The sequence below is a fragment of the Dermacentor albipictus genome, chromosome 7 (genome assembly GCF_038994185.2).
Source record: "Dermacentor albipictus isolate Rhodes 1998 colony chromosome 7, USDA_Dalb.pri_finalv2, whole genome shotgun sequence".
In the NCBI taxonomy this organism is placed as follows: Eukaryota; Metazoa; Arthropoda; class Arachnida; order Ixodida; family Ixodidae; genus Dermacentor; species Dermacentor albipictus.
Genome location: NC_091827.1, coordinates 48,895,009 through 48,922,767, shown reverse-complemented (window position 1 = coordinate 48,922,767; position 27,759 = coordinate 48,895,009). Strand labels below are relative to the sequence as shown.

General features: G+C 44.4%; 1 protein-coding gene, 1 long non-coding RNA gene and 1 pseudogene across 2 annotated transcripts in view; 2 read left to right on the top strand and 1 right to left on the bottom strand.

Moving 5' to 3' along the window:
• The window catches only part of LOC139047985 (uncharacterized), an 88,211-nt gene that overhangs the window by 45,970 nt on the left and 14,482 nt on the right, over positions 1-27,759 (top strand). The window contains exons 9-10 of the mRNA XM_070522223.1: positions 7,864-7,973; positions 11,196-11,325. Coding sequence (XP_070378324.1) covers positions 7,864-7,973; positions 11,196-11,325 — 240 coding nt within the window. The remainder of the gene's footprint in view (positions 1-7,863; positions 7,974-11,195; positions 11,326-27,759) is intronic.
• Positions 3,847-6,668, top strand: LOC139047410 (uncharacterized; annotated as a pseudogene).
• On the bottom strand, positions 13,632-27,431 carry LOC139047984 (uncharacterized). The gene is made up of 4 exons (XR_011507404.1): positions 27,227-27,431; positions 24,251-24,292; positions 21,626-21,830; positions 13,632-18,941 (listed from the first exon to the last, which is right to left on the bottom strand). It is a non-coding gene; the product is annotated as an uncharacterized lncRNA (long non-coding RNA).

Genomic DNA, 27,759 nt, shown 5'->3' with positions numbered 1-27,759 from the left:
TTCCCTCAACAACAACTACTCGCATCGTGTTTCTATCATCGTGTCATTACTCTGTCTGAGCCTCACGCTCTGCATCCGCCCAGTTAAGCACTTGCAATTCAGCATCGCTTAGGAATGGTGTAATGCATTAACATAAACAATGTATAAGCTTTGGCATTACATAGGGTGAAATCAAAACAAATAGTGCGCTATCGCATTAAGCTCAAACATATTCTTTAACAGCTTCACTAAAGCTTCGATGCACAAATGTTCGACACAGCACGTAGAACTTGCATAATTTACAGAAAGAGCTTTTGTTTCCGTATCCTCATGTTTTTGTGGCGCTGGCTGTTCGCTGCTGTCCTGTACGAATGGCAGATCCTGCACGTACCGCGTGCAGACAACGAACATGGTGCGAGTCGATGCGGCCCAAAACGGCGGGTGATGACGATAGCCCGAACGTAGCCGGGCCATTCTCGCCATTTCTTTGCGTTCATGCCATTGTGATCCTTCCTTCGTTGTGGTAACGTCATCGTCGTTTCGTCATCTCCACTTTGTCAACGTCGTCATGTCGTCATAACGTCGTCATAATTTGGTTGTCATGATGCCCCCTTCGCCACGATGCCGTGTCAGTCCGTTGTGAATGTCGTCATCCCACCCCCCCAAAAAAAAACACAAATCTTAACAAATTGATGCCAACTTGTACAAATTAGGTCGCTTCCGTGGAGTGGCGCATGTATAGTTCTTGATCTCTCGGAATTAACATATCCAGGTGAAATTTTTCTACAATACTGAAAGCAGACTAATCGACCTATAGTTATTCAATTTTCTAACATTTCTCTTTCTTCGAATAGTATAATGTTGGCATTCTTCGTGTACTCTGGTACACATGAAGTCCAGAGGAATGGTGTAGAAAGGGCAGGAAGCTTTTCAAGCATATTATCCTTACGAGCCTCCGCCTTAGACTAACGAAGACGACGATGATGACCGGAACATTCCGCATGTTCAGCCATCTTCTCTACGTCTGCAAATAGGCAATAACTTGGAACTTTCCTTCTTTAGAAATGAGCAATACCCACAAAGGGAAACTATCTGACATGCAGGTATAATGACAAGAAAAACTACTCAAGTAACCTCTAGAAAAACTGCCACAACGAAACGGGCCATGTAAGGCAATGAAACAATGCGAGAAGATCGTATTATCGGTCAAAAATGAGCCTGAGATAGCTGGTGTTCATAGCAAAACGAGCCAAATACATTCTGCCTATGAGAGAGAACTTACCAGACGAAGTGATCGAGGCACTAAGTCAGTTCGTGGCAAGTTGTATTCCTGATGCCCGTGATGTCTTCGCGCGAAAATCACCCACTCTCTTACCTTTCGCCACCTTCGGTTGAACTGAAGAGTGTTTTTCCTCGCGAAATTGAAGCGACGGCTATTTAGCAACTACAACACCGGGGACTCCAAAACGTCAGCTCTTTCACTCGTCCAAGCCACGGCGTGAAAGGAAGTCGCTAATCTCGGGATTCACGCTCTTTGCGCCATTAGTAGCCCTACGTGAACTTTTGTTTCACCGACATCTTTCCCTCGTTATCAGCGATCCCTTCGGGATCTCAGAACCCAGTAGAATGCAGACCTGATGAAGATTATCCTACCTCCTGTAATTGCAACCGTCTCTTTCAGATTCATCGCTATTGTAGCAAACAGTGGCCGTTCTCGCAAAGAGCTCCATTCCTTGCGCATGCTCGCCGGTTTCAGCGTTGCCCTCGAAGCATTACCGCAGATAGGAGCAGGCAACACATTCAGCATTGCCGCTGTCTGCGACAGACCTATACATTCCTGACGCTGCCACCCCAAGTTGAAACCACTCGCCGTCACCTTTCCTTTCGGTACATCCTCCCGTTCCCCATCACTTCACCTTCCGCTGTCTCCGAGCAACCGTGGCTCCTTTACTCCGAAAAACTAGATGATGCAACGCCCGAAGGTAACACTGAATCGACGACTCAACCCCAAAACCCTCTCATAACTCTGCCGACTCCATGGTGTATGGTGAAATTAGGCATTCATAGCGTGCCCATATCTGTACTTGTCAACACCGGGGCTCATATTTCTGTCGCAACCATCGCCGGTAACCCAACTTCTGTTTCATTTGCTTTTCATGAGCAAGGCTCCTATCACGTTATACTATTATGTAATTTATGACAACTCATTCTGCCCTAAGTTACTGTGCCAGTGGCGACCTACAGCTCAAACCACTTCGCCTATAGCCGGTGCTCCAACTACACGTTCATTCGTCTCTTCTGTGTAGACCATGCGCTCGTGCCCCCCCCCCCCCCCCCAAGTCACTATGTATATCTCCATAATCTCCAGCACTCCTGCGGATGATGGAACTTACATGCTCTCCCCGTAACATACTTTTTACTCTCCAAAAATGTAACCATACTTAACACACTCGTGACTGTAACCGGCAATCGCACCTCCACTCCCATTCTGTCTTCTAGACAACATGCCTCTAGACTAATTTCTACAGGTACGTTGCTCTCCCTCATCCTGCTGCCGGACACCGGGATAGGATACTTGCACAACGGAGCCCACACTCCCTCTAGTTCATCCTTCATCTGCCAAAGAACCAGTCCGCCACGGGATGCCTAGGCCGGAATGACCCCGCTAACCTTTCTTCTGTTCAAGCTACCAAGCTTCACCCCCTTCTGAAGTCTTGCATTGATATTTAGAGTTCGACAATTGTTCTCTTAGCCAAATATTTGTTGTCCAGCATCGAATCAGCAAAGGTGACGTGAGCCCTATCCGCCACCGTGGCTATTGTGTGTGTCTCGCCAAACGTCTTGTAATCCAAGACGAAGTCGACAAAGTGCTCACAAAAGTCGTTATCGAACATTCCCCTCCAGTCCCCTCCATTCCCCTCCATTCGCGTCCCCTGTGGTGCTAACCAAAAAGAGACAGCAGCTAGGGCTTTTGTGTTTACTACCAAAGAAAAACTAAGAAACAATAAGAAAGAAAAGAAAGAAATACCAACCCTTGAACAACATCTCACACAAGTATCTACAGGCACTGAATCGAATGGATGACACCTTCGACTGCCTGCACAAAGCAGCGTGCTTTTCCTCCAGCGACTTGCGCTCCGGATACTGGCAGGTAAACGTTGAGGCATTGGAGCGCGAGAAGAGAGCGTTCGTCACATCGGATGAACATTGCCAGTTCAAGGTTGGGCGTTTTCGATTATGTAATGCCCCTGCGACCTTGGAGCGGATGATTAATTCTTTCTTAAAGGGCTATAAGTGGCCCCCTTATCTGTTTTATCTAGATGACGTGATTGTTTTTTACCTGCTTTAAAGGATCACCTGACCCACTTGCCGGCAATTCTCGCAGTATTTCGCCGCGCTACGCTGCAAGTCGACTCAGCCAGTTGTCGTTTCGCTCGACGTCACATCACACTTCTCGGTCACCTTGATTGTGCTAGCGGTGTTCCACATGGCCCTTTCTCTTCATCTATTTGGCGACCCGTCCCAATATCTTCTCGATATTTGTATAGATGGACTCTTAGTTCATCCTCTCTTGCCACTTTTCCTTGGGACATGTCCATGAATGCCCCTCTATCTTGTATCTTGGTCTTTTATCTTGACCATCTGGTATCACAGCTATGCGTAGCGAAGCGAAGAGCCACCAAGCACTTACGGGTTCCTTCTGACCACCCAAGGCCTGATAGACCTCTGCTCACCTTAAGGAACAGAAGGCACCGGATTCTCGCTCAGTACAGGTGGTCTGGTCGCACTGCTCACCAAAAAGCACGGTTGCGCAAAATACAGCGTTTGATCGAAGAATATACGACTATGCTCGCGTAAGACCGCTGGATGGAAATTTGCGAATCCATCAATGGACACACTCATACGTTCAAGGTTTGGGCCATCCTGCACTCTTTTCTCGGCCAGCGGAAGACCAACTACGGCGCGGCTCATGTGGCCCTCCGCGAAGGCATAAACGCTCAGGAACTTGCGGAACAGGCCGCTGAAGTGTTTTTCCCGCAGACGTCTCACCCCACGGACACCACACACCAGAAGGATGCACATTCTGAAGATAGTGAACCACTTAACAGTCCCTTCACCATTATCGAGCTGGAGCACGCCTTGCTGCATGCTAACGTGCGCAGTGCTCCAGGGGTCGATGACGTGGACAAAGCTCATCTACGCAATCTGCCCCTTGAGCACAAGCACGCTCTTCTGGAAGAATTTAATCGAGTTTGGGATACCGGGATACTGCCCTGCACTTGGACGTTTTCGGCGGTAAAGCCCATTCCAAAGCCTGGTAAACCACCACATACGTTATCGAACCTCCGTCCGATCTCTTTGACCTCGTGTGTCTGTAAAGTAGTGGAGAGCATGGTCAACACACGCTTGAGGTGGTACCTTGAATATCGCAACCTTTTGGCTCCTACACTGTATGGATTTTGCCGTGGGCTATCAACACAGGATGTGCTAGCCGGCCTCAAACAGGACGTCCTCGACTCTAATTCCGTGCTCCCATGAGCCGTTGTCGCAGTGGATATACGCAAGGCATTTGATGCCATCCCACATAACACTATCGTGATCAAAGCACGTGCCCTTGGTATCAGAGGGAAGATGTACAACTTCATAGCGGGTTTCCTTGAAGAGCGAAGTTACCAAGTAGAAGTTGGTCACGACGCCAGTGCCTTATGAACTAACCACGTAGACGTCCCCCAGGGCTCGGTTATTTCACCGATACTGTTTAATATAGCTATGCACCAGCTACCAAAGCGCCTTGGCGACGTACCGGGCCGGAAACACGGCATCAAGGGTGCATCGGGGAGCAGGAGGACGTCTTACAACGAGCTCTCGACATAATTCACGCCTATGCCACGGAAACGGGTTTACGCACTGCCCCAGACAAAGCAGAGTTTGTCATCATTCATGGTTGCAGGTCCACCTTTAGAAAGCAGGAAGAAAAGCAGTCTTTTGAACTGTACATCGGTGACCAACCTAACACACGGAAATCTACTATCCGAATACTCGATACGCACCTGGACAAGAACTCCACAGCGAACACTTGGTTCCAACGCGTTACGAAGACCAGCAAACAAATCCTGCACGCTTTACGCAGAATCTCTACCCGCAGCCGTGGGGTAAACGAACGTGAAATGCGGCAGTTCGGTCATGCTTTCTTGTCTCCCGTATCATGTACGGGCTGCCATATCATCCAGTCAACCGCACACAGATGCACGTGCTCGACCGGTTACTTAATGAAGCCAAATGCATTGTAACTGGACTCCCAAGGTGCACAAGCCTCGAAGCGCTTAAAAGTTGTAGCAAACTCAATAACCTGTTCGAGCTCGTAGACATGAACATTTATACACAAGAGACGAGACTTCGCGCCACAAATGGCGGGCGACACACATTCATGCTACTCGGGTATGACGTCCACAATATGCCCATTATGCCCAACAACACGCCACCGTGGGAAATCACGGCTCTCACCGATGGCAAGCCGCTTCCTTTCAATATGGACCCTACTCAGCGAAGGCGGCGCCTTGCATATGCCAAGAGGCATGCTAAAGCTACGAGTTCACTCCCATTGACTGAACGCATAGTATACACGGACGCTGCACTGCCTGCAGACGACGCTAGTAACATCTGTAATGCCACTGCGTGGTACGACCAGACAAATAAAAATCAGAACCGCCGCCATCATGTATCAGCAGAAGCAATGTCCAGCACTCGCGCTGAGCTAATGGCCATCCTAGATTATTTGGAGTGGGCCCTCGCACCTTCGTCTCAAACTGAACCTGTTCACCATCATGTGTACACAGACTCCCAGGCTGCCCATCGGGCATTTGCTAATGTTATTTACAGAGATCCCATACTGCAGAAGATCCGGCACCAGGCACACCTGCTCCACGAATGCGGTCGCGATGTTACCAACCACTGGGTCCCTGCGCACTGCGGTATCCCCGGAAACGAGAAGGCTCATAGACTGGTGCACGCTCATCTCTCTACCGCGCTAGGCAGAGCCTCCGATACTCCTTATCCTCTCCTAGCTACCACACCTGAGGTAGCAGGCCCCATAGCAGACAAGCACGCGCCCAAACAACGACGTGCCGCCTACCTCACAGCAGTGTGCAATCCACTCTGTATACCGTCGCTTCCACCGAAGGTATTCACACGGCGACAGTTAGTCTTGCTTAGGAGAATTCATACAGGCACCCTCCTTACTCCTCACTTCTCGAACCGTTTCCACAGAGGTGGCATACCACCAACCGTAAGTGGGTTCTGTTCCATGTGCACATGTCGTGCTGATCTCAACCACCTTTGTTGGGAGTGCCCCCTCTACATCCCACCAAGGCTTCGTGCCCTGGCCACCATACAGCGGGGACCCTGACCTTCTTCTCTCCGGAGTTGGGCTTGCCCGGATACCACGTTTCCGGGCCATGCCATCGAGCTCTGGCGAGCACTGCTGTTGTTCCTACAGGACCCGGCGGCACCACCCGTCGGCAATCGGCTCCGCGACAGCCACAAGCGTCATGCGGCCCCCACTTAGCTGCCTCCAGGACGTTCGTTAATAAAACGGAGGCAGCCTTACCCTTCCCCTTTTGCAATAACACTCTTCCCTTTCCACCGCAGCGTCTTCGGCGCATTTTAATGTGAAATAAACGTGGTTTCATTCATTCATTCCTCTATCTTGAATGGTAGTTATAGAATGAGTGAGCCTGTGTATTCCGTTCATCACAACTTCCAATAAGAGTTGCGTGGCTCCTCCCGCTACTCTAGAGGACCGTACAAAATTGCCTGCTGCTTTTACTATTTCATTCAAATCACTGATTACATGACCCTGCTTATGCTTCACTGCATACATCATAACCTGGTCTATGGAAGCTATTTGACTAGGAAGGCTTAGTAGTGAGATTCAAAAACGAATATCTCAAAACCTTGTTTTAGCGCATTATGTCGCTTTCTTCATCACGACTGGCGATGAATTGTAAAAAAATGACTGAGGACCTTAATCAAGAATGTGTAAGAGCAGGCTTGATGGATATTACGCAGAAGAAAGGGGCATGTTCAATAGCCAGGCATACGAACAACAATTCATCGTCGCCAGTGTGCCAGTAGACTATGCAGGTATACGTTTCTCTTAAATATAAAATATTAATATAAGTGACCCTTCATATTCGAAAAAAGTAAGTGAAAAATAAAAATGGCATGTATTGCATACGCCATGCATTACCAAACCATATTATGGAGCTTACTACTGTTCATGAAAAGAAAAGTGTACAGTCGTTGGATTCTGCCGATGCCAACATATGGGGCCAAAACTTCGTGGGTAACAAAAAAGCTCGGAACAAGACCGAGCAAAGCGCTATGGAACGATAAATGTTAGGTGCAAGGTTAAGAGAAAGGAAGAGAGAGTTGTATATGAGAGAGCACACGTGGATAGCCAATATTCTACTTGACATTAGGAGAAAAAAATGTAGCTGCGCAGGCAACTAATGCGTTGTACAGATAACCAGCCGACGATTACCGTTACAGAATGGCTACCAAGGGAAGGGAATAACACTTGAGGACGGCATAAATGTAGGTGGGTGAGGAAATTGGGAAATTTGCAGGCGCAAGCTAGAATCAGCCAGCGCGAAAAAACGGTGATTCGATATCACAGGGAAAGGCCATAGTCATAAAGACAGGCTGGTGACGATGGTGATATGTGGGGCTCTAATATATTACATAATCGCGTCCGTGTTGAAAGAAAAAAGATTTGAAAGCACTTATTTTTCTACGATGGGTTGCACCAGGATATGGGCTTTCGCAGGTGCGCGCGTGCTTGATGTAATAGCAGTCTCCACTAACGCAGAGTGAACTTTGCAGCTCATTGGAGAAGTGTTCCAAGGAAGAAAGGAAGAGCATCATTGCTTCTTGGGAATTTTTAACGCCAGTGATGGATCCTCGCTGATAAATGCAGCGAAGTCAGCAACAACGTAAGTGGTGGCACTAGCTGTACATTTCCTTGTGTATTTCAGTGTGAGCTATTCTAAATGCGTGTTTACGTTACAAGACACAGCTTCACAGCCAGAAGGAGACTTTAAATTTGTCATCAGGAAACGAACAAGAGATGGGTGGCGTTGGAGCCAGTGTTTCGATTAGTCCATTTCTCATCGACGTTGGCGAATGCATCTTTTGATTGAGCACTGTTGACCATCCGTGCCCACGTGGGCTGAAGTGATGGGAGTAGAGGAGGGGAGCAAGATCTCATTGGGAAAATGGGGCCACTTGATATATCATTTCAAGCAAGTGGAACTGCAAGAACAGAACCTTGCAAGGGCGAACATGAAATCCTAAACAAATAAAGTCTTCCGGTGATCAAAATTGATCCGGAGAGCCACTCTACGGCGTGCCTGATTATCAAATTGTGCTTTTGGCACGTATAACCCCAGAATTCAATTCGAAACTGGGAAGCAACCGACGTCTTCTAGCATAGCAGCAGCGTAACAACAACGCAAAATAGATATGTGGGGGTGGGGATTTACCTGTCAAGTTGTACATCTCCGCGACATGAACCTCCAATTAGCTTCTAGACATGCGCCATCAAAGATGAAGTAAAATTGAATCGTGTTGCTCTTAAGTACAGAGCGCACCCTTATGCAGCCCAGGTCAAATTTTAATACGGCACCGTTGTGTAGTGCTGAACGATTCAAACGGGGTACTCGGACGTGGCCAGCTTTTTTTTCGCTTCGAGGAGCGCTGGTTGGACGCTGGGGAGCCAACATTTATCACACAGCGTTCCAAAGGCTCGAGCTTTCGTAGTATAACGTAAGGCACAAGCTCGGTCCTCCCAGAACTCATCGGTAGCGCAAGTCCCCCCCCCCTCCTCCCGCAGCATGCTCCTGGTATCACATCTTAATTGCTGAGTACGTAGCTTTTCGCGAAACTTGGGAAACTTCGTCATCCTGGGGGTTCTGTCTTAGAAGGCATGATCTTCTAACCCAACGGCCCCTGTTCGTGAACTGCGTTAAGTGAGCTAAAGTAAATATAGTAAGAAAGATGACTACACCAAATTTTGCAAATAATTCGACTTTGTATTTCAACATTTCCTAAAGGTAACTTCCGCATACTTCGAGCAAACCCGCTCTAGGAGTAGAGCGTGGCGGTATTTCTGGCAGGAGATATTAGGAAAAAAATCCGCCACACTAATATAAAGCAACCTGAAATACACGTTAGCACAAACTGCGTGACAAAACTACCTACAAGTAAGAGCACGGACAAGCGCAATTTTAGTCACTGTATAGGTACCAGCTAGCCCAACTATCAACGCTATCGGCATACGATTTACGAGTTTCAAATGGCACTGAAGACAAAAACAATTTCAGCACTCTTACTGTAGACCAGGGGCCCTATAACGTAAAACTATTCCAATATATTTTTATTCCAATCTCCTGACGTCAAATTTGTGTAACCACCGACGCAAGCACCGGGCAGTCACCCGCAGGGTTGTCTGAACAGACCAATCAAACGCTATCCTCGTTCATAGGAGGTCACTTTTGTTTACTTGAAAAACAAATAACATTCCCTACACCGAGCGACTTGTGGTATCTAATTGGCTGACAAGAGGGGAGGAGAGCACTTAAATGTAGAGGGATTGGATGGGGCAGAACCAGTACACTGAAAATCGATAACCAGATGAAGAGGGTGGTGCCGGCGTCTGCGATTGTTCCGCTTTCCCTAGCTTAGCTTGCGGTGGCTGGTCAAACATCGCGGCGGCATGCAACGGAAGCTTATGAATCACGCTAAAACGAATCCTCAGCAAAGAAGAGTTGGTAGAATGAGGTGGTAAACGTGCTGAAAGTGCTCCAAAACGTTACACGGCCACGCAAGAAGATTATTATGCGCAAATAAACCCATGCTCTCCGGCAGGTACGAATAGCCAGCGCCTGAGCGATCGGCGGCAGCCATCTTCTATTCCTTTTGGAAAGGGGCAGCGTGCGGCTATTGAGAAGAAATTTCAGTTTTGTCCGGCGTACTAATGCATCTTTAATGCGTACACGTCACGTTAGCATGGTAAGTTTTCGCGGTTTTGTGCCATCGCGTGACAGGCAGGTGAAGTGGGTGCTGTCCGAAAACTTTTGACCAATAGCCTGGGGCTAATGGCGAAAAGGCGTCGAATCAGAAATAACTGTTTTTCTCTTTCGGTCAAATCATGCATAGTCAGCGTGTAGACATCATATCAAATGGGGAGGTTTCGCGGTTTTCGTGACGTCGCGTGAGAGACAGGTGCAGTGCGAGTGGTACAAAAAAGTTTTTGACCAATCGCGGATGGCTGATAGCAGAAATGGAATAAAAAAGTTTGGAATAGTTTTACGTTATAGCGGCTCACTTCTACAGTGCCAGAAAAAAAAGCCAGCTGTACAATCAAAAGAGACTTGATAAGCCTAAAAAAAAGAAAGGTAGTGATTACGTTCTGCACATCTCGCACTAGCTCATTGAGAATGAAGTCTTCTGCTGTGGCATAGTTCAATGTTTTATGTGTAAAAAATGAACCTCACCGCGTTTCAAAAAGGCAAACGATCAACTTCCCAGTTGAGCTTCAAATGCTATTATTGAGCCAGAAAGGCGAAATCACACGAAAGTATGCATTGGAATCTTTGACGGGACATTAACGCGATTCCTCACGATGTTGGAAAACTATATTTGTGCCTTTTTTTTCTTTCTTACTAGACTTACCAGTCTAACATAATAAAGATACAGCGGGAAAATGGCACTCTATTATTCTGAGTTGATTTGGTATTGCTCTAACTGTATTGCTGTTCCTACGGCAACTACGGCTGCAGTAAAACGGTGTTCTTGGGCCCGAGTAAACGTACCACAGCAATCACATGAGCGAGCCATATATGCAGAAATTCGTAAGACTGGGAAAACTCAATACACATGCAGGTTGCTGGTAAGGAACGCCTCACCACTGTAGAAAAGCAATAAAAAGCTTGGTCCTTATCCGTGAATTTAGCCTTGAACGAGCGCTGCTTTCCCATGTACATGTATTCCATGTATTCTAGTTTCATTATGACGATGTTCTTTTATATTGCGAAATTGGCACAATGGTTGGCTTTTGATACATGATTGAACAGCGCCAAACAGTCAAAGACGGACAGAATGCAGCCGTATATGCCTGCACGATGAAGACAATTATAATTGTTCTTTTCCAACAGCGATTTCCCGGAAATCACGATGCTCATCATCCAAGTTCACAGTGAGAGGTCATCCAACCAAGCCCAGCTCCGCACCATGGGGCCTAATCCCGACAATGCAGACGTCGAAAAGGGCGGCATGATCACGCTGGTGAGTCTGTGTACGCTTTCCCATAATCAGCCAAAGTGTCGGCACTGCTATTGCAGTGGCGATACTTTTTTACTGGCAACGAACAGGGACAGAATCCGCCGCTAGAGGCGCCACTGCAAATGAGGAGGCTACTATCGCCAGTATAGTGCATTGTTTGGGCGATTGTTTGGTTGGGAGATGGATTTATGAGAGGGGACAATAGGCCAACACAACGCCGATTTGGTATTCGACTTACTGCGACAGCTGTGTTGTGCCAGAGGCCGTGTCGCATGGCAAGTGCCTGTGCCGCTCGCTCAGTCTCACCTCTGAACCGCTGGCGCCACTGCGCGGTCATTGTTGGCACCATGTGAAGCTCTGCTACAGTGTGGTGAAGTTTCGTAGCCAGTACAAAAGTATGAAACGGCTCTGGTTATAGCGCGAAATAATATGCACGCATAAGAGAGAGCTAAAGTTGGTGTTGAATTTCTGCATGGTGACTCGATTCGTTATAGTCATCAACATCATCGTGATCTTTACCGCCACACTTACGTTTCCTACGAGATGAAGCCATTTCCTAGCAATGTCCAAATACCTCCGTCATCTGCCCCTTGACACTATTTTATACCTGTGAATTTCCTCATTGCTTCGCAATACCAATATTGTTACCGTCGCCCACTACACTTCCCTTTCCTTGGTACCTATTCTAAATCTGTAATAGGCCGTCGGCTAACGGTCACATCCACTAGGTGTACTGCCTAATTTCGTTAATTTTTTCCTGGTATTGTTAACTGGAATAGCATCTGCTGTCGCGGTCCGGTCTCTAATCCCCACCGCTGCTTCCAGATCTCTTAAGTGTCCTTACAACACTTTTACAATGAAGCTCTAAGTGGCTAACCTTCCGAGAAATTTACACGTGTGTAAGAAAAAATGCGGCCTCTAAGTTGAAGAGAAACCGCTTCATTCCACGCAAAACCTTATCTGTCTCATCACTTGCATATTCATGTTTAGTAAATTAGTTATCAGTAGGCACCACTTTCAAGATCGCCAGACTCGTCATGTAGGCAATACATGTTTATCAAGCCGCAAGTCAGGCGAGGCGCCCAACGTCGTGAGGCGGAGAACGCATCAGAAAGACGGGTTTACCACGCGGACATATTGCGCAACTTCAAATGAGCGCACCCTAAATTCAAAAGGTACTTTCTGGACAGACAATTTGGGTGTGCGACATTGCAACCTCCCCTAACCACCTCAGGACAGTGTCACCAGATGTGCCGATGTGTATGCCGTGCGGACAACGGACGGGATCGTGGCATGCACTTTGTATATATATCGCCGCGTGCAACCGAATGCCACATAGAGATATTCGTGTCGTCGCTCTTTGCTTGGATTAGGGAACACGCCACCTCACCGATTGTCGTCGGCGGCGGCTTAAACCTCATTATCTCGAGGCCGGAAAGGAAGTGGCTTCCACAATTTCCCTTACAAAAAAAATTGTTGAAAGGTTATTGAGATATCATTGTTCAACGTCAACAAATGACCTTGAAAGATCATTGGGGAATTGTTGAAACAGCATTGAGGAAATTGTTGACAAGTGTTGATAATTGGCCCGCGACATTCTGTCGAAACATCATTGTGGCCTCTCAATTTGAAAGATCATAGGCATATCGTTGAAACTATGTTGTATTTCAATGTTGAAAGCCCATTGAAGCATTGTTGAAGATGTGTTGCCTGTCAATATTGAAAGCTAATTGACGTATTGTTGAAATGTGTCGTTTGTCAATGTTGAAAGCCCATTGAAGCATTGTCGAAGCTCAAACTTGAAAGCCCATTGACGTATTGTTGAAATGTGTTGTTTGTCAATGTTGAAAGCCCATTGAAGCATTGTTGAAGATGTGTTGTCTCAAAATTGAAAGCCCATTGATGTGTTGTTGAAATGTGTTGTTCATTCATATTGAAAGCCCATGGAAGAATTGTTGCAGATCTGTTGAACATCAACACAAATTATGTTGAAAGCCCTTTATGCCCCACTGGGTATTTACCAGTTTAAACCTGCACTTTTCTTAAAATACTGCTGAGCTATGTTGCATATAATTACCTTTGATGTCACATTGGTATGTTTGCTGTGAGAGGGCAGGGATAAAATTTAAATACAGGGGTTTTGTATCACAGGCCTCTGCCACCCTGGGCTCAAAAGCATGCTCCCAGATCGCCTGTAATAAACCATATTGTAAAACTGCTAGCAGTACTGTTATGCCACTTTTTTCAATTGTCAGAGTGGATGGACCTCCACAATATTAAGAGTGCTGAACTGATGCAGACAAAAACCATTTTTCTAGGTGAACTGTTTATTTGTAAACAAACATCTGTGTAAATGTACAACCATTTGTAGTTTGAGCACATCAGAAACTTCTTAAAAACTATTGCACAGTACAAACTTCCTGCAGCTTGACACCATAACAAAACAGAATACTGAAGATGTAGTCTGTGTGGCCCTCAAGTAAAACACATTTCTCAAAAGAAATAAATTTTTAAAAATAAGTACCTAAATTAAATGTAGAAGCAGACTGACATGACTTATTAAGAGCACTCAAAAAAGGCACTTGCTTTCTCTATTTGGGAGCCAGTGGTACTATTACCACGGCACGATTTGCTTGAGCCCACAGCACTCAACTGAGACCTGATATGCAGGGTGGTTATCTTTAAGTTTCATGGAATTTATTAAACACGGACTGTTGCAGCTAACATAATTCTAGATACAGAGTGCCAAACATTATTTGCATGAGAAATCAAGACACCATAGTCAGCTGATTAAGAAAAACTCAGTTCCTAATAAAGCTTTTCAAATTGTAGACGGTAATTTTACAAGGTGTATGCACTTAGAACGAACTTCCAGAATGACACCAGTAACGAGACACATGGCATTAAACTGGCTGTAGAAATGCACTGCTGTAGCACTTACTTTTTTTTAACAGAACGCACTGTTATGCATTGAAGCACAAAAGTAACCGGAATGCCCATGTATTTCTCACATTTATGGAAAAATTTCGCAACTGGTGTCATCCTGGAAATTAATTTCAAGTGAATATGTCTTTCAAAATCACTGGCTACAATTTGCAAACTGAAATATGTGCCGTGATGTGATAAGGGAATTAATAAATTTATGAGAATCAGTTTAATGTTTCCATTTCTTGTGCTAGTAATGTCCACCTCTGAATAATCCAGCTCAAGAAAAAAAATTATGCTACCTGGCACAGACAACTTAAAGATCTGTAAAACTGAAAAAGGATCACTGTACAATCCTTATTTGTTGCTTGAATGGTATGTGCCAATTTCGGTAAACGTTACATACTTCTGAAACATGGCAATCACAATAAGTGATGCTGATGGGAGCAATTTATTATGCTGCATTGCTGTTGCATGATCCAGTTGTGTTTTTTGCCATGATAACGTTCCTGCGCAGGTCATTCCATATCAAGCGACATTCATATTAACTACTTCAGATTTTTATATGGAAAAAAAAAACAGCTATTAGTGATGTGCTGGAATCAAAGTTACTCGTGGTGAGAGTTCCATTACAAGTTTATTCACTGCCACAAAAAAATAACGAAAGAATTCAGAAAAAGATATGGTTTCATGCAAACATGAAAGGCACATCATGCCATTACCAGAGATCTTTCGTTGCATTTTAAATTTAAGCCGACTTATACCTATTAATTTTACTCATGTATTTTAGAAAGCAATAAGTTATTTTTATAAAGTTATGTCAAATGCAGTTTTTATTGAACTCTGACAATGGCACAGATGCACTTGCAGGTGTGCAATTCCATGCCGAATCGACCAGCGTTTTTTTGACAGCACACATATAGCTGAAACATTACTATATGTTTACTAGAGTTCAAAACTCGTTACCCACTTTTATTTATTTTTGCCAGATATTTTGTAGCACTTTGGTGACAGTTTAGTTTTCCTGCTCAGCTGAGCTAGAGGACATCAATCAACATTCTTCTTCAAATGCACATTGTATTGATCGAGGCCTTCAAATGGTGTGCGTGGAAATACGATGAAGTGATGCAACTGCCAAAATAGCCAATTTTTTAAATATTTGAATACTTCAATTGCTTTCGGCACCGGCAAGAATGAGTCAAATTGCAATCCGTTAGTTTTTTTTTTCGTAACGAAAATTCACAGGACAGAAATTAAATACAGAATGGTAGCCCAGGTGACATAGTATAGCAAAAAAATGTGAAGATTTGAAGGTTCAGCAAATCGCCTGTAAAAAAAACAAATTTTAATCTTTTGCAAGAAGCTTCATGTTGAAGGAAAAAACAGCTTTCATGGTTGGCCAAAAAGTATGTGATACATTATTGGATAGCTCTACATGTCTGCTATGCATGTGTGAAGTTAAAAAAGGCATTATTTTTAAATGCGAGAAATTCTTTTTTGAAATTTTGTCAGCACCGACTTTTCTCGGATGTGCGCACTGCTTGCCGGCTGGGAATGCAGACCACAAAGCTGGCTTCGTCTCCACACAGATGACAGAGAAGCGGTGTTAGTGTCTGCATTTTATTGCCAAGGGACACATGCTCTAACGCAACGAGGCTTGTGTTTGGTGTGGGCCAGGTAAACCATACAGCCATTACACATAAAATATCAATACGAGGTCTGTTAGAAAAGTATCCGACCTTTGGCTGAAGAAAAAAAAAACTGGGATAACTGGAGCGTTGGAAACCTAATCACTCTCAAAGTAGTCTCCTTGGGACTCCAGCCACTTCTCCCAGCGGTGCTGCCATTGTTAGAAGCATTCCGAGAAGGCCTCTTTCCGAATGGAGTTTAGCTCAGCTGTCGTTGCAGCCATAATGTCTTCTCTTGTCTGCAATTGTGCTTCTTTCAATGGCCTCTTGATTTTGGGAAATAGCCAGAAGCCGCAGGCGGCCATATAAGGAGAGTAAGGAGCCTGTCGAACTACAGGAGTCTGGTTTTTCGCCAAAAGAGTCTGAATCAAGTGAGAGAAAAGCATTGTCGTGATGGATGCGCCAATTTCCTGTTGACAACTTTGGTATCTTGCGCCACACAGCATCACATAGGCCATGGAGGACATCCCTGTAGTAGTCTTTAGTGATTGTTTGACCCTGTGGTGCGTACCCGTGGTGTACCACACTGCGGGAGTCAAAGAAAGCAGTCAGCAACACTTTAACGTTGATGCGCACTTAGCGGTCTTTGGTTGGTGACGTGGAATGCTTCCACTGTAATGACTGGGATTTGGTTTCCCGGTCATAAACATACATCCAAGACTTGTCACCAGTGATTATGGTGTTCGTGAAGTTGAGGTCACTGTTTGTGGAATCCAGCATGTCTGTGAGACTTCAACACGAAGTTGCTTTTGCTCCACCATGAGCAGCTTGGGAAGGAATTTCGGGGCAAATCTCTTCATGGCCAAATCTTCGGTGATAATGGAATGTGGATAAAATGTGCTGATGCCCACCTCTTCCACAATTTCTTGGATAGTCACACGACGGTCCCGCATCACCACAGGGTTCACTTAGGCAATGACCTGGTCATTTCGGCATATTGATGGCCGACTGGAGAGTGGCTCGCTCGCCACCGATGCGTGGTCGTCTTTAAACTGGTTGTACCACTCCTTAATCTGTGTGCTGCTCATAGCGCAGTCACCGAAAGCAGCCTGAATCTTCCGAATGGTTTCCACGTGGCTGTCGCCCAGTTTCTGGCAAAATTTGACGCAGTAGCACTGCTCCAGTCGCTCCGCCATTTTCCTTGCAATAAAAAAACGACGAGAGCGCTGTGTACTACCTCATTCAAATGCTGCGTCCCAGCAATTCACGCTATTGGCAGGCGGGAAAAAATTCGTGCATGCGCGAAAAGGTTCAAGGGTGGCTGATGAAAACGCGCTTGTTTCATATTCATCAGGTGTCTGCAAAAAAAAGTCAAATACTTTTCTAACAGACCTCGTACGTATTAATATGTGAGGGAATCCTGCAGTGTTAAAAGATATCTTTCATGCAGTTTACAAAAAGAAATATCGGCTATTATGTTGACAGTAAATCCAGGAAGAGCGCTGATATTGTTCATACAAAGCATTTTAAAGGGCATGTCGCACTGCAATGCAACACAGAGGGAGCAGGACACTTCGTGCCCTGCTCCCTGGAGCCCAATGATGATGCAAGTAGAAAACACCTTCATAATTAAGACTGAAAACCTACATAAGTGTGAACAAATTCTTGTGGTGTTGTTTGCTACCACTGTTTCAGAGCCAGAACGTGTTCACCTATAAAAGTCATATTTGCCTTGTTCAGTCTGATGTGGTCAGACACCACTGGCGACAACTTTTTGCATTCATGTTAAAAAAATACAAGTTGAGACTGCAGCTGTAGCGCTTGACGTCACCTGCCTTCGCAATGATAAAAAAGGCAGTCAGTTTGTTGAGTAGTTTTTGTGGCTAATTATATTAACAATCTTTCCTTGCTAGCTGACATAGCTTCATATATTTATGCTATATTTATGCTGTATGTGTGATCCACAAATGAACATTAGAGAAAATAATTTATTGCACTTAAAGAATACCTTTTTGTTACTTGTCACATGCATAGCAGACATGTAGGGCTGTGTAACGATGGGCGACATACTTTTGTGCCAACCTCCAAAGCTAATTTTTTACCTTCAACACGAAGCTTCTTGCAAAAAATTGGAACTTTCAGTTTTTTTAGCTGATCAACTGAACCTACAAGGCTTGAAATATTTTGCAGCTATCCCAAGTCAACCAGTCTGATTTTATATTTATTTTGTGCCTTCTGTATTTCCCTACATTAGAAGAAAATTCAAACTTTGCAAATTTTGGCAGTCACACCACTTGTCTCTTGACATGAACATCATCTGAATATCTGGATCATACAATTTCCCTTTCAAAAGAAACGTGTATCAGTGCCTTCTAGCTTAGCTGGGCAAGAACAATAAATTTTTGCCAAAATTCAAAAAAATTTTTGCGAAGGAAAATAAATGGGGAGCAAGAGTTCGGAGTTTCAACTATATCTGTGATGGTCAAAAAAACGCTGGTTGGTTGCCCTGGAATGACTCAAGTGTATGTATGAAAGCAAATTTTCTCAAAAATTTTCTTATTGTACCTACTCAAAATCAAGCAAACTTGAAATGCTTTGCCATAGTGGAACAGTTCTTGACAAAATTGGGTGGTTTGGCATGAAATGACTTAAGATACTTAAAAAATATATTAATAAGGAAACACTATCCTTACTGGAACCAGATCAAAAACTAACATAAAAATGTAGTGAACTATAACAAAGCACAGCACTTGTATTCTGGATTAAGCAATCCAATGTGGGCTTCTCAGGGGACTTGCATAATTAGCATAAATAAAATTAACATAAAAATGTCAAGGCATAGAAAGGCACAACATTTGTATGCTCATTTGAGAAATCCAAATTGAGCCCTTCAGGAAACGAACATAAAACATAAAAATGTCGAGAGTTACAAAAGCACAACACTTGTGTTTTGGTTTGAGCTGTCCAACTTGGGCTCTTGAGAGGCTATTGGTCCCATGCGAGAAGCGAGGCCAGAGTTCTTTACATAGGGCATGTTGGTACCAGGAAACTTGTGACACGTGAAGCCTGCAACAACAAGAAGCCAGAACAAGTTTTAAAAAGCAACTTCTGCATGCAAAAGAATGGCATGCAATATGCCCTTCTTATAATGAAATTGATTTATGTATTTGTGTAGCTTAATTCCAACTTTCCACGGGTACAGCTTTGCAGCATGACCATTTAAATTGATTCTGTGTGGCACAGGACTCAACTAAGTGTCAAATGCAGGAAAGGGCAAAGAGGAACAAAACACTGTAGCAAAATAACTTTACGAATATCCTCAATGTCGAAGATATGAACTTTGCTTGCTGAGAAACAAAATGGTGAAAAAAATTCATGTTGTTCATAAATAAACCTGAACTGACAATTAAATTATTTCTTGTAACTTTCATAATTAAAATGTGCAGCATTTAACTGTGCTTTTCCATGCTCCAAATACAATACTGTCATGTCACTACAATTGAGTGTAGCTTCATTTGAAGTTAGGTTTCCTGAGTTCACATGCAATCGGAATGTACTTCTCGCCTTACAATGACTTAGGACTTTCTACATTAAAGAAGACACTGCTTACAGCAAAGTATGTTTTCTGCCTCAACGATTGAATTACTGTTATAATGAGGATTCCATGTAGTTGTGCACCAAGCTGCTTAGCACGAAACATGCAGAATGTGACAGATACGAAGAAATGCTGTCTTTTAAGAGCCATATGCCATAGGACTGACTTCTTTAACCCTTTTAGGGTTTACTGCCGTACATCTGTGGCTGTGACGGAACGTTCTGAAAAAATTTGCCGTTTCAGAACAAAGTGTTGCCTAGCATCCCACTGGAGGTGCTGCAACCTTCTGAGGCTTCTAGAAAATATTCTTTAAGTGCTGTCGCTCCATGGGTTTCTCCAAAACTGATTTTCACTTAGCTCTTTGGTGTCTGTCATTGCAGTAATTTGGGAGTGCTCCCACAAGTTTTTGTAAGTTTCATTACACAAAAAAATTATGCTGCTTTATCCTGCATAAAAAATAAAACATCTAAAACTGCAAATACTGAAATGGTATTGCCACTTCATCGTTATTTAAAAATATTATTTACCACTTCATTTTCTCGGAACGTCACTCTGAAGAACTTAAATCTGCAATAAAAATATTAAGAGTGCACGAAAAGTGATTTTCGAGGCTGAACCGAATAATGCTAGAAGCAAATCAAATAATGGATAGCTTCTGAATAATGAACAGCTGATATCACAATTAATGTAAGATGAGGCTCACAACCTAGTATTATTAATGTTTGCAAGTTTCTGTCATTGTTATGTTATGAAGAGCTGTTTATTAAAAGCACAAATGGAGCAGCAAAAGGTTTCTTCACATGCACAGGACTCTTCAGTAAGCATAAATGATTGCTGTACAGCCTCTAAAGTACAGCTACTTAAGTAATGTAGCCTGGTCTGCTATTCTTACAAGTTCTTACGTTTTATGTCTATACTATGTTATTGGACGTGAAAATTTACCGTACTTTGGCTCAAATTTCATGTTTTATTGGTGTTTCGAAATATTAGAATACTCACATTTACAAATAGTGACCATTCAAAGACTAAATTGAATAGGACACTATTCAATTCGAAAGTTTTGAGCATTTGCAAACCACAAAAAATATTAACTCCTAAATTAGAGAGGCATATTTCTCCCCAAAATGTGACCCTCAACGGGCTAAACAAGAGCGACAGAAAAGCCCATTCATCTTTTTGATTATTTTAAGCCCATAATCTACTTGGCAATGGTTAATAATAACCCTGTTAACAGGTAGGTGAAGTAAGGAAGCAGGAATCAATTCTAACAATTTCAGAATGGGAGTAGTGGACATGTCTGATGGACTGTAAGAAGCTTTATACATTAGGCCCCAAGAGCCTATTTTCAATTTATTGAAGTATATGGGGAAAAGCCACATAAATATTTTTTTTCATATCTTAGAATACAAAGTGATAAAGTGTGCATTAATAAATACGAGTCATAGGTTAAGTGCTTAGAATGAGTAAGCGCCCACTAAACGTAGTACTGTTGACAGCAATGCTTGCAACTCTGTCCATGTTGTTTCTTTGATTGAAACAACCAAAAGAAAATTGCCACACCACTCAGGTTCCCTCTGCTAAAAGGCTGCTGTCTGCTTTCACATGGACCTCCTTCAAGATAGGAGCAACCTTAATTCGATGTGGTCTGTTAAAATTGGTGAATCTACTGTTTCACATCTCAGAACCTGGAGAGCTGTTTTGATTTCTGCAATTTGGTGAACGTGCTCCTGCTCGAGCTGAGCAGTAACCACGCTTGAGCATAGCTTCTCCGAAATTCGTGTATTAGAATAACACTTTCAGGCTAATTAAACATGTCGTCCATGCCAATAGATTTGGAGCGTGCTTCACAGACAACTATTCCTTGCAATGACAGCCATGTAGCACTGCTAATGCGCCAATGCAGCTCATGTTATGTGGTGGAGCCACTAAAAACTTTCAGCAGTGAAGGCAGCTTTTAAATTTTAGAAGCATTTGTGTATGGCGGCATTACGCAGTTATGATCATATGAACAGTCATTCCAAATAGTAGGCTATCGTAGCACACAACTGCACACACGGGCTACTTGAAAGTCGTTTGTTATGCCAATGGCAAGTTCATAATTTTAGAAAAAAATGTGAATGTAAAAATGCAACCAGAAAGGATATATGGTACTTGCCTATAACAGCACTGACCCTGGTGGGGTCAAGAGCCCTTTTTGCCCCTTGGTGTTATTTCCAAAGGCCAAATGGCCCATGAGCTCCTCCTCTGTGAACACATGGTGAAGCAAGGCCCTTGCAAACTTTCCTGGTCCACCATGGCAGGCCATGGTAAGCTGTGCCAGGATAACCTTCTCAATGTGCACTCCTTCAACCTATGTGAACCTGCACGTTTAAGTAAATGTTAGCAAAACAGTTTTAAGCCTTTCAAGCACATTCACACAACAGTCCTACTGCAAATAAATTAAAAAAGTACCTGTTGCAAATCTAGAATGCTAAACTGGACTTCTTACAAGCTTCTTATGCTGTCCGGATGCCACGTTTCAGAAGAACAATCCAGCACAAACAAGAATAATAAACCAAAGTATCCAAACATCTAGTACTTGAAAAAGGGGAGTACCAGTGAAACACAAATGACACGCACACAAGGAAACGGCATTAGACACGGACTCCCTGTCTAACGCCTCTTCCGTGTGTGCGCGTCCTTTGTTTTGCTGGTACCTCCCTTTTTAAGTTCATCATGCACCAACTGGCCCAAGAGCTTGAGCTAATGCACATCTAGTACTATTTATTGTGATTACCATTCTTAGGATACTTCATATTTTCAGGTCTCTATTTTCCCATCCATTTGTGTCAACAGGTAGCCCATGGTCTAATGGGGAGATTGGGCTGCTATGTTGAGGGAAGAGTTCAAAATCAACCGTCAGAACAGCTTGGGTGACTGGTTATGCGACCCTGGGCATATGCCACTTTTCAATGAATCTCTTTCCCGCTATCTTGGGCAACTGCTGCTGCTTGTGTTGTCAAGCAGCATTAGGAGCTCGAAGAGGGACATGATTGTCGATCATTACTAAGATTACCACTACACATCATGTTCACTTGCTGTGCTCCAGATGTAATGTGTGAGGATTCCACTCCACTGTATGAAATGTACATAAGTTGCAAGGACAGTATGTGCCAACCACCACCTCAATTAAATTAATCGACTCGCAAAGCACAGGCTGCACAAGATCACGGAGTGAACTCAGAAGTTTGTGGACAGTCAGTTGATGTCCATGTCAGGGACTTCTAGGGAGACTCGGTCATTTCCTCGATGTGCATCATCGTGCCATCACACATTGTATTACAATTCTGCCTGTCTTGTTGTACCACCGTTCTAATAGTCATCACGTATCACCACAATTCAATATATAAATAGACACTTATATCTACTGTTTATTTAATCTTTATGGAGAATACTTTGAGCATGAGTTTTTGCAGAGATCATGAATTCTACAGCTTAAAGGAGCACTAAAGAAATATAAATTAATTAAATTCTGGCATTTTAAGTGCCAAAATGACAATCTGATGTTTAGGCACGCCATAGTGGGGAACTCTGGACTACTTTTTACTAAATTAGGCTGCAAGGTACCTGGGCAGTTTTGTATTTACCCTCCATCAAAATGCGGTTGTTTGATCCTGTGACCTCGTGCTTAGCGGAGCTGTGCCAACACGCCTAAGCAACTACGGCATGAAAGCACTATAGAGAAAAATTATTTTAGATGTATCTGTACATGACCTTCCTACAATTCAAGAGATTCACTCATACCGTGACAAGAGGCCGAGTAAACTGTAAAAGCAGCAAGAGGAAAGATTGGTGGCAGTGCTGCCTTGAAGTTACCACACCCGCTTGCTGTGACGTCATGGATTTAGATGACGTCTGTTCAGGTGTAGCAATTTTTTTTACAAATAAAGATGTTCTTCATCATATTCCAAAAACCCAAATAAAAAGCGTCAGGAACATTTACAGAACCAATACAACCAAAGTATGAAAAAATACTTGGAATCCATGATGTGACAATGAGGTGTCAGCACGAAGATTTTGGGGCGATACTCAGAAAATTAAACTTTGAGCTTTATTTTCTCTAATAATCAAGCAACTACCAAGAAATTTACAGAAGTAGTTATTTAAGGCGATGCTTTATTTAAAATTCATTTAGGGTGTCATTAGTGTCCCCTTAATACAAAACAAGGAATGCACTTGGCTGCGTAATAGGTTAACATGCATCACTAGTTCTCATTAAGGTAGGATTATAAGTATAGCAAAGGGCATGCACTGGCTGCTCCAGAGGGGAGCCCTTCCACTTCCCCTCAACCTTCCAATTTCCAATTTATGAGCAGTGATGCAATTTCTGTATCTTAACAAGACGTAATGCCAAGATAGAGCATGTGGTGACCGGCACTTCGCACCATCCAGCTCGGCATCAATCTTTTTGGAATTTGGCCCTTGAAATGCAGAAAGCCCCGATCATTGCTCGTTCTTCAGCCAACTTTCTCGAAGGGTGTTCACAAGTGACACTGAATTCACTATATGTTCACAAGTGACACTGAATTCACTCCCAGTCCCGGTGCAGTTAAGTCTTTCAGCTGAGTGCTTAAAGGCACCATGTCTCCTAATGAAGGCACTCTGCACCAATTGATCACTGGAGCAAATGCCTTGCAGTTGCATCAGCAATGTTTTTTTTCCTGCTTCTTGCAATACATTTTCACGGCATCACTGTATTTGATCATGGTGACGCTACAGAATGGATGACCAAAGAATTCACCTTTAGCGTGCCAGCTGGGGCGTCTCCCAGCTCACTTTGAATCTGAAAAAAGATGTCAGTATTAAAACGTGAAGCCACGATGCAGCAAAAGCGACAATCAAAAGAGCTACATGGACCATTAGGCTGACATAAATGGACGGATACAAATGACTAGTCATCGAATACACGAAAGTGTGGCTGCTCTTGCCAATGGCAGTGTGAGCTTGTCAAATAATTTATTTCACATTCCTCTACTTATATTAACAATTATTTCCACGCATCTACTTAACTGTTATGGCCACATATTAAAGGCAGCTCCTTCATATAAGGCCCCAGTGTTACATTCTTTTACTCCCCGTCTACCTGATGCTACTGAAGTTTTGCTTACACTCAAAGAAAGAATTTCACAGACCTGCTCTTTCGACAAAAAACATTATTCCAAGCTTGTGGCAAAGCGTCGTCATTTAGTTCACAACGATGCGCTCCCCTTTCAATCTGCTCACTGTGTAGTGCTCGGATTCAAAGCAAAAATGGCTTTTCGACATAACTAGCTACTTCTATGGTCACAAGAAACAATGCTAATTATTGATGTTTATGTTGCCGATAACATATACATGCCGCCTCGAAACACAGTGGGACGACAAGGCAGATATGCCAGGCATTTATCTCGTTCCTTTACTGATTTTAAAACTTTGTTACATCAATCAGTTACTAAAGTGCGAAAAGCTGAAATTTCACGCTGTTACATTTTTTTAATGTTCTATCCCAGTAAAGTAGGACCTGGAGTGCCATGAAATCTGCCTTTCCGTGAATGCAGAGCACCTACGCGAAGCCGTTTGGGCGAAGCGCTCGATGGCACCGAACGGAGAAGATAATAAAAGAAAGTTGAATGCGCGCTAACAGGTGGAAAACATAACACACGCGGTTGGCAAGGCGTATAACTCGGTGATTTCGCAGCACTCTGTGGCATCACCCCTATTGTATGTCACGTATCGCATAGAATCGCGTGTACACACTTGAAATTTTTTATTATTGCGAGACAGCCTCCTCTGTGTTTTCCGGTCGCGCGAACGTCGGCCGCACGGCGTGACAGATAGTGGCGTTGAAACACCGCGGTGTCACTCGATCCTGAAGGCAACAGCGCAACACAATACATTTTCGCTGATCCCACCGCCACCCCCCCCCCCCCCCCTCCCTTTGTTGCTACAGCTCACTCACACGCCTTGTACTAGCGTGGCGCAAACGAAATATCTTCGATTACAGTACAGATCGGATGGTTTCAGGTCGCATTGTTATGCGCTCATTAATAAGGCTAACTCAATCGGTGCTCGAACACCGTATCAGAAATCATGGCGTACAACAGCCCTGTTTTAGCTGGCACCACATAGCTGCCTTACGTGGTAGTTCTGAACTTAGTGTCACACATTACTTCCCCCCTCTTCTTTGGCTTCTGGATTGGATTGGCGCGGCTCGCTACGTGCTTGCGCGCGCTTTTCCGAGCGCAGATTGGTGTGCGCCTGGTTTCTGCACTAGGCTGTTATGCGATCGCTTTATCGAGCGCAGATTGATGTGAGCCTGGTTTCTGCACTAGGCTTTTGCACGATCGCCTGCTTTTGGCATTGGGCTTTCAAAAGGCGAAGTGAGCGTCGCTTACTGCGGAAGTGCTGCGCCGCGGGCGTACCGTGTATGGAAGCGCGCAGCAATGCCGGGAAACATTCATACAAAAGCAAAGGGTCAGAAAAGTGCGCTTTATTTTCCCTTACTATGTCACACTGGGTAGCGCCGTGCGATCGCTTCTAATAAACGCAGAAACGAGTCCTTGCAGCGCATGTGCCCATTAATCGATGCCCACCATAGCCATATCAGGTGCGACTCGAGAAGCTGTGGAGTCACCCTGTAGCCGGCGGAGACGAGGTGGCGCTTCACCTTCTGCCAGTAGCTTTCGATTTTCTGGGTGTGAGCGCCCGTGATTGGGTCTACAAAGTTCATGCTGCGGTTAACAGCCTCCCATTGCTAATTCAGTCTTGCTCCGTTAGTCCCCACTAAGTTCGGGATGCAGTTGTATGCGGCCCATTCATCACTGTGGATGATGGTTCCCGGTTCAACGTTGGCTGCAATAATGGGGCCTAGCGTCGCCGCGTCTCGTCGGTCGACCTTGAATAGTCGGAGCTCCCCGGTGGTCACGCAGATCATGCCGAATACCCATGGTCCACGATCTGCAATGCCGCCGTAATTTTGGCGGCTCGGCGGAACGTTGTCGCCCGTCATCAGGCGGCCTCGATTGTATTTACGCTTGCCGCGAAGGAGGCATTCATCAATTTGCACAATCCTACCGGGGCCACCGAGTGGGGGTCGCGCCAGCAGCTCGTCCCGCACGACCTCACGAGCGTAGTTCCTCCAGTCGGCGATGACATGGTCTGACAGATTAAGCAAGTCGCCGGTCATCTCCTTCTTGAGCCACGTGCCTATGTTTTTGCTCACGCAGTACGTGAGCCAAATCACTTGCCGCCTGCAGTAAGCGACGCTCACTTCGCCTTTTGAAAGCCCAGTGCAAAAAGCAGGCGATCGTGCAAAAGCCTAGTGCAGAAACCAGGCTCACATCAATCTGCGCTCGAAAAAGCGATCGCATAACAGCCTAGTGCAGAAACCAGGCGCACACCAATCTGCGCTCGGAAAAGCGCGCGCAAGCACGTAGCGAGCCGCGCCAATCCAATCCAGAAGCCAAAGAAGAGGGGGGAAGTAATGTGTGACACTAAGTTCAGAACTACCCCTTACGTCACCACAAGCGGAGAGTAAAGTTAAACCAGGACAAAGCTCCACGTTATATATCACAAATCTAGTGCTGTACAACCAATTCTCGCAACGGAAGGATAGTGCTAGGAATGAAAACTAGAAAAGAGGCCCGCGGAAAACACGCACAGGCGCTGAACTCATTTCCGGGCTCCCGTACACCGCTTCGCAATGGACGAACAAGGGGAATTCGAAACATCAACTCACCTTTGATGACGCTGAGTCGGAGGCGATCATGGCGATCTTCGAGGCAACAAGCCCATAAAAAGCGAGCAACACGCAGGAATATTCCAAAGATGTCACAGCGAAGCACACAAAGAACGCAGAAAAGCAGGAAGCTTTCAAGCGAACAGCGTACACGAACTCGCCGGAATGCTCCAAGCATCAACACCGCAAACGCGCAATCATACATGTACACTCATACAAATACACGCTTATATTATCATAAATTGTACTATTTGATAACAAATTCTGTGATGTCATGTTATTACAGAACAATTGTTGCGCTTTGCATGTGTATGAAAGTTTTTTGCTTCACTTCTTTGATGAACTACTTTCTTTGGCGCAGTAACGCGGTGCACCGGCCGGAGCTAATGGAGTGCGCGGGAAAAGGCGCCAAATTCAAACGTCGCAAACGCCGTGCTAATTTGTGCGCGCACAGTTTTCGTCGTTTGGATTTTAAAAAAAAGTAATGCGTGCCGCAACCATGCGAACTGAACTATTGACCAGAAAAGTACAGA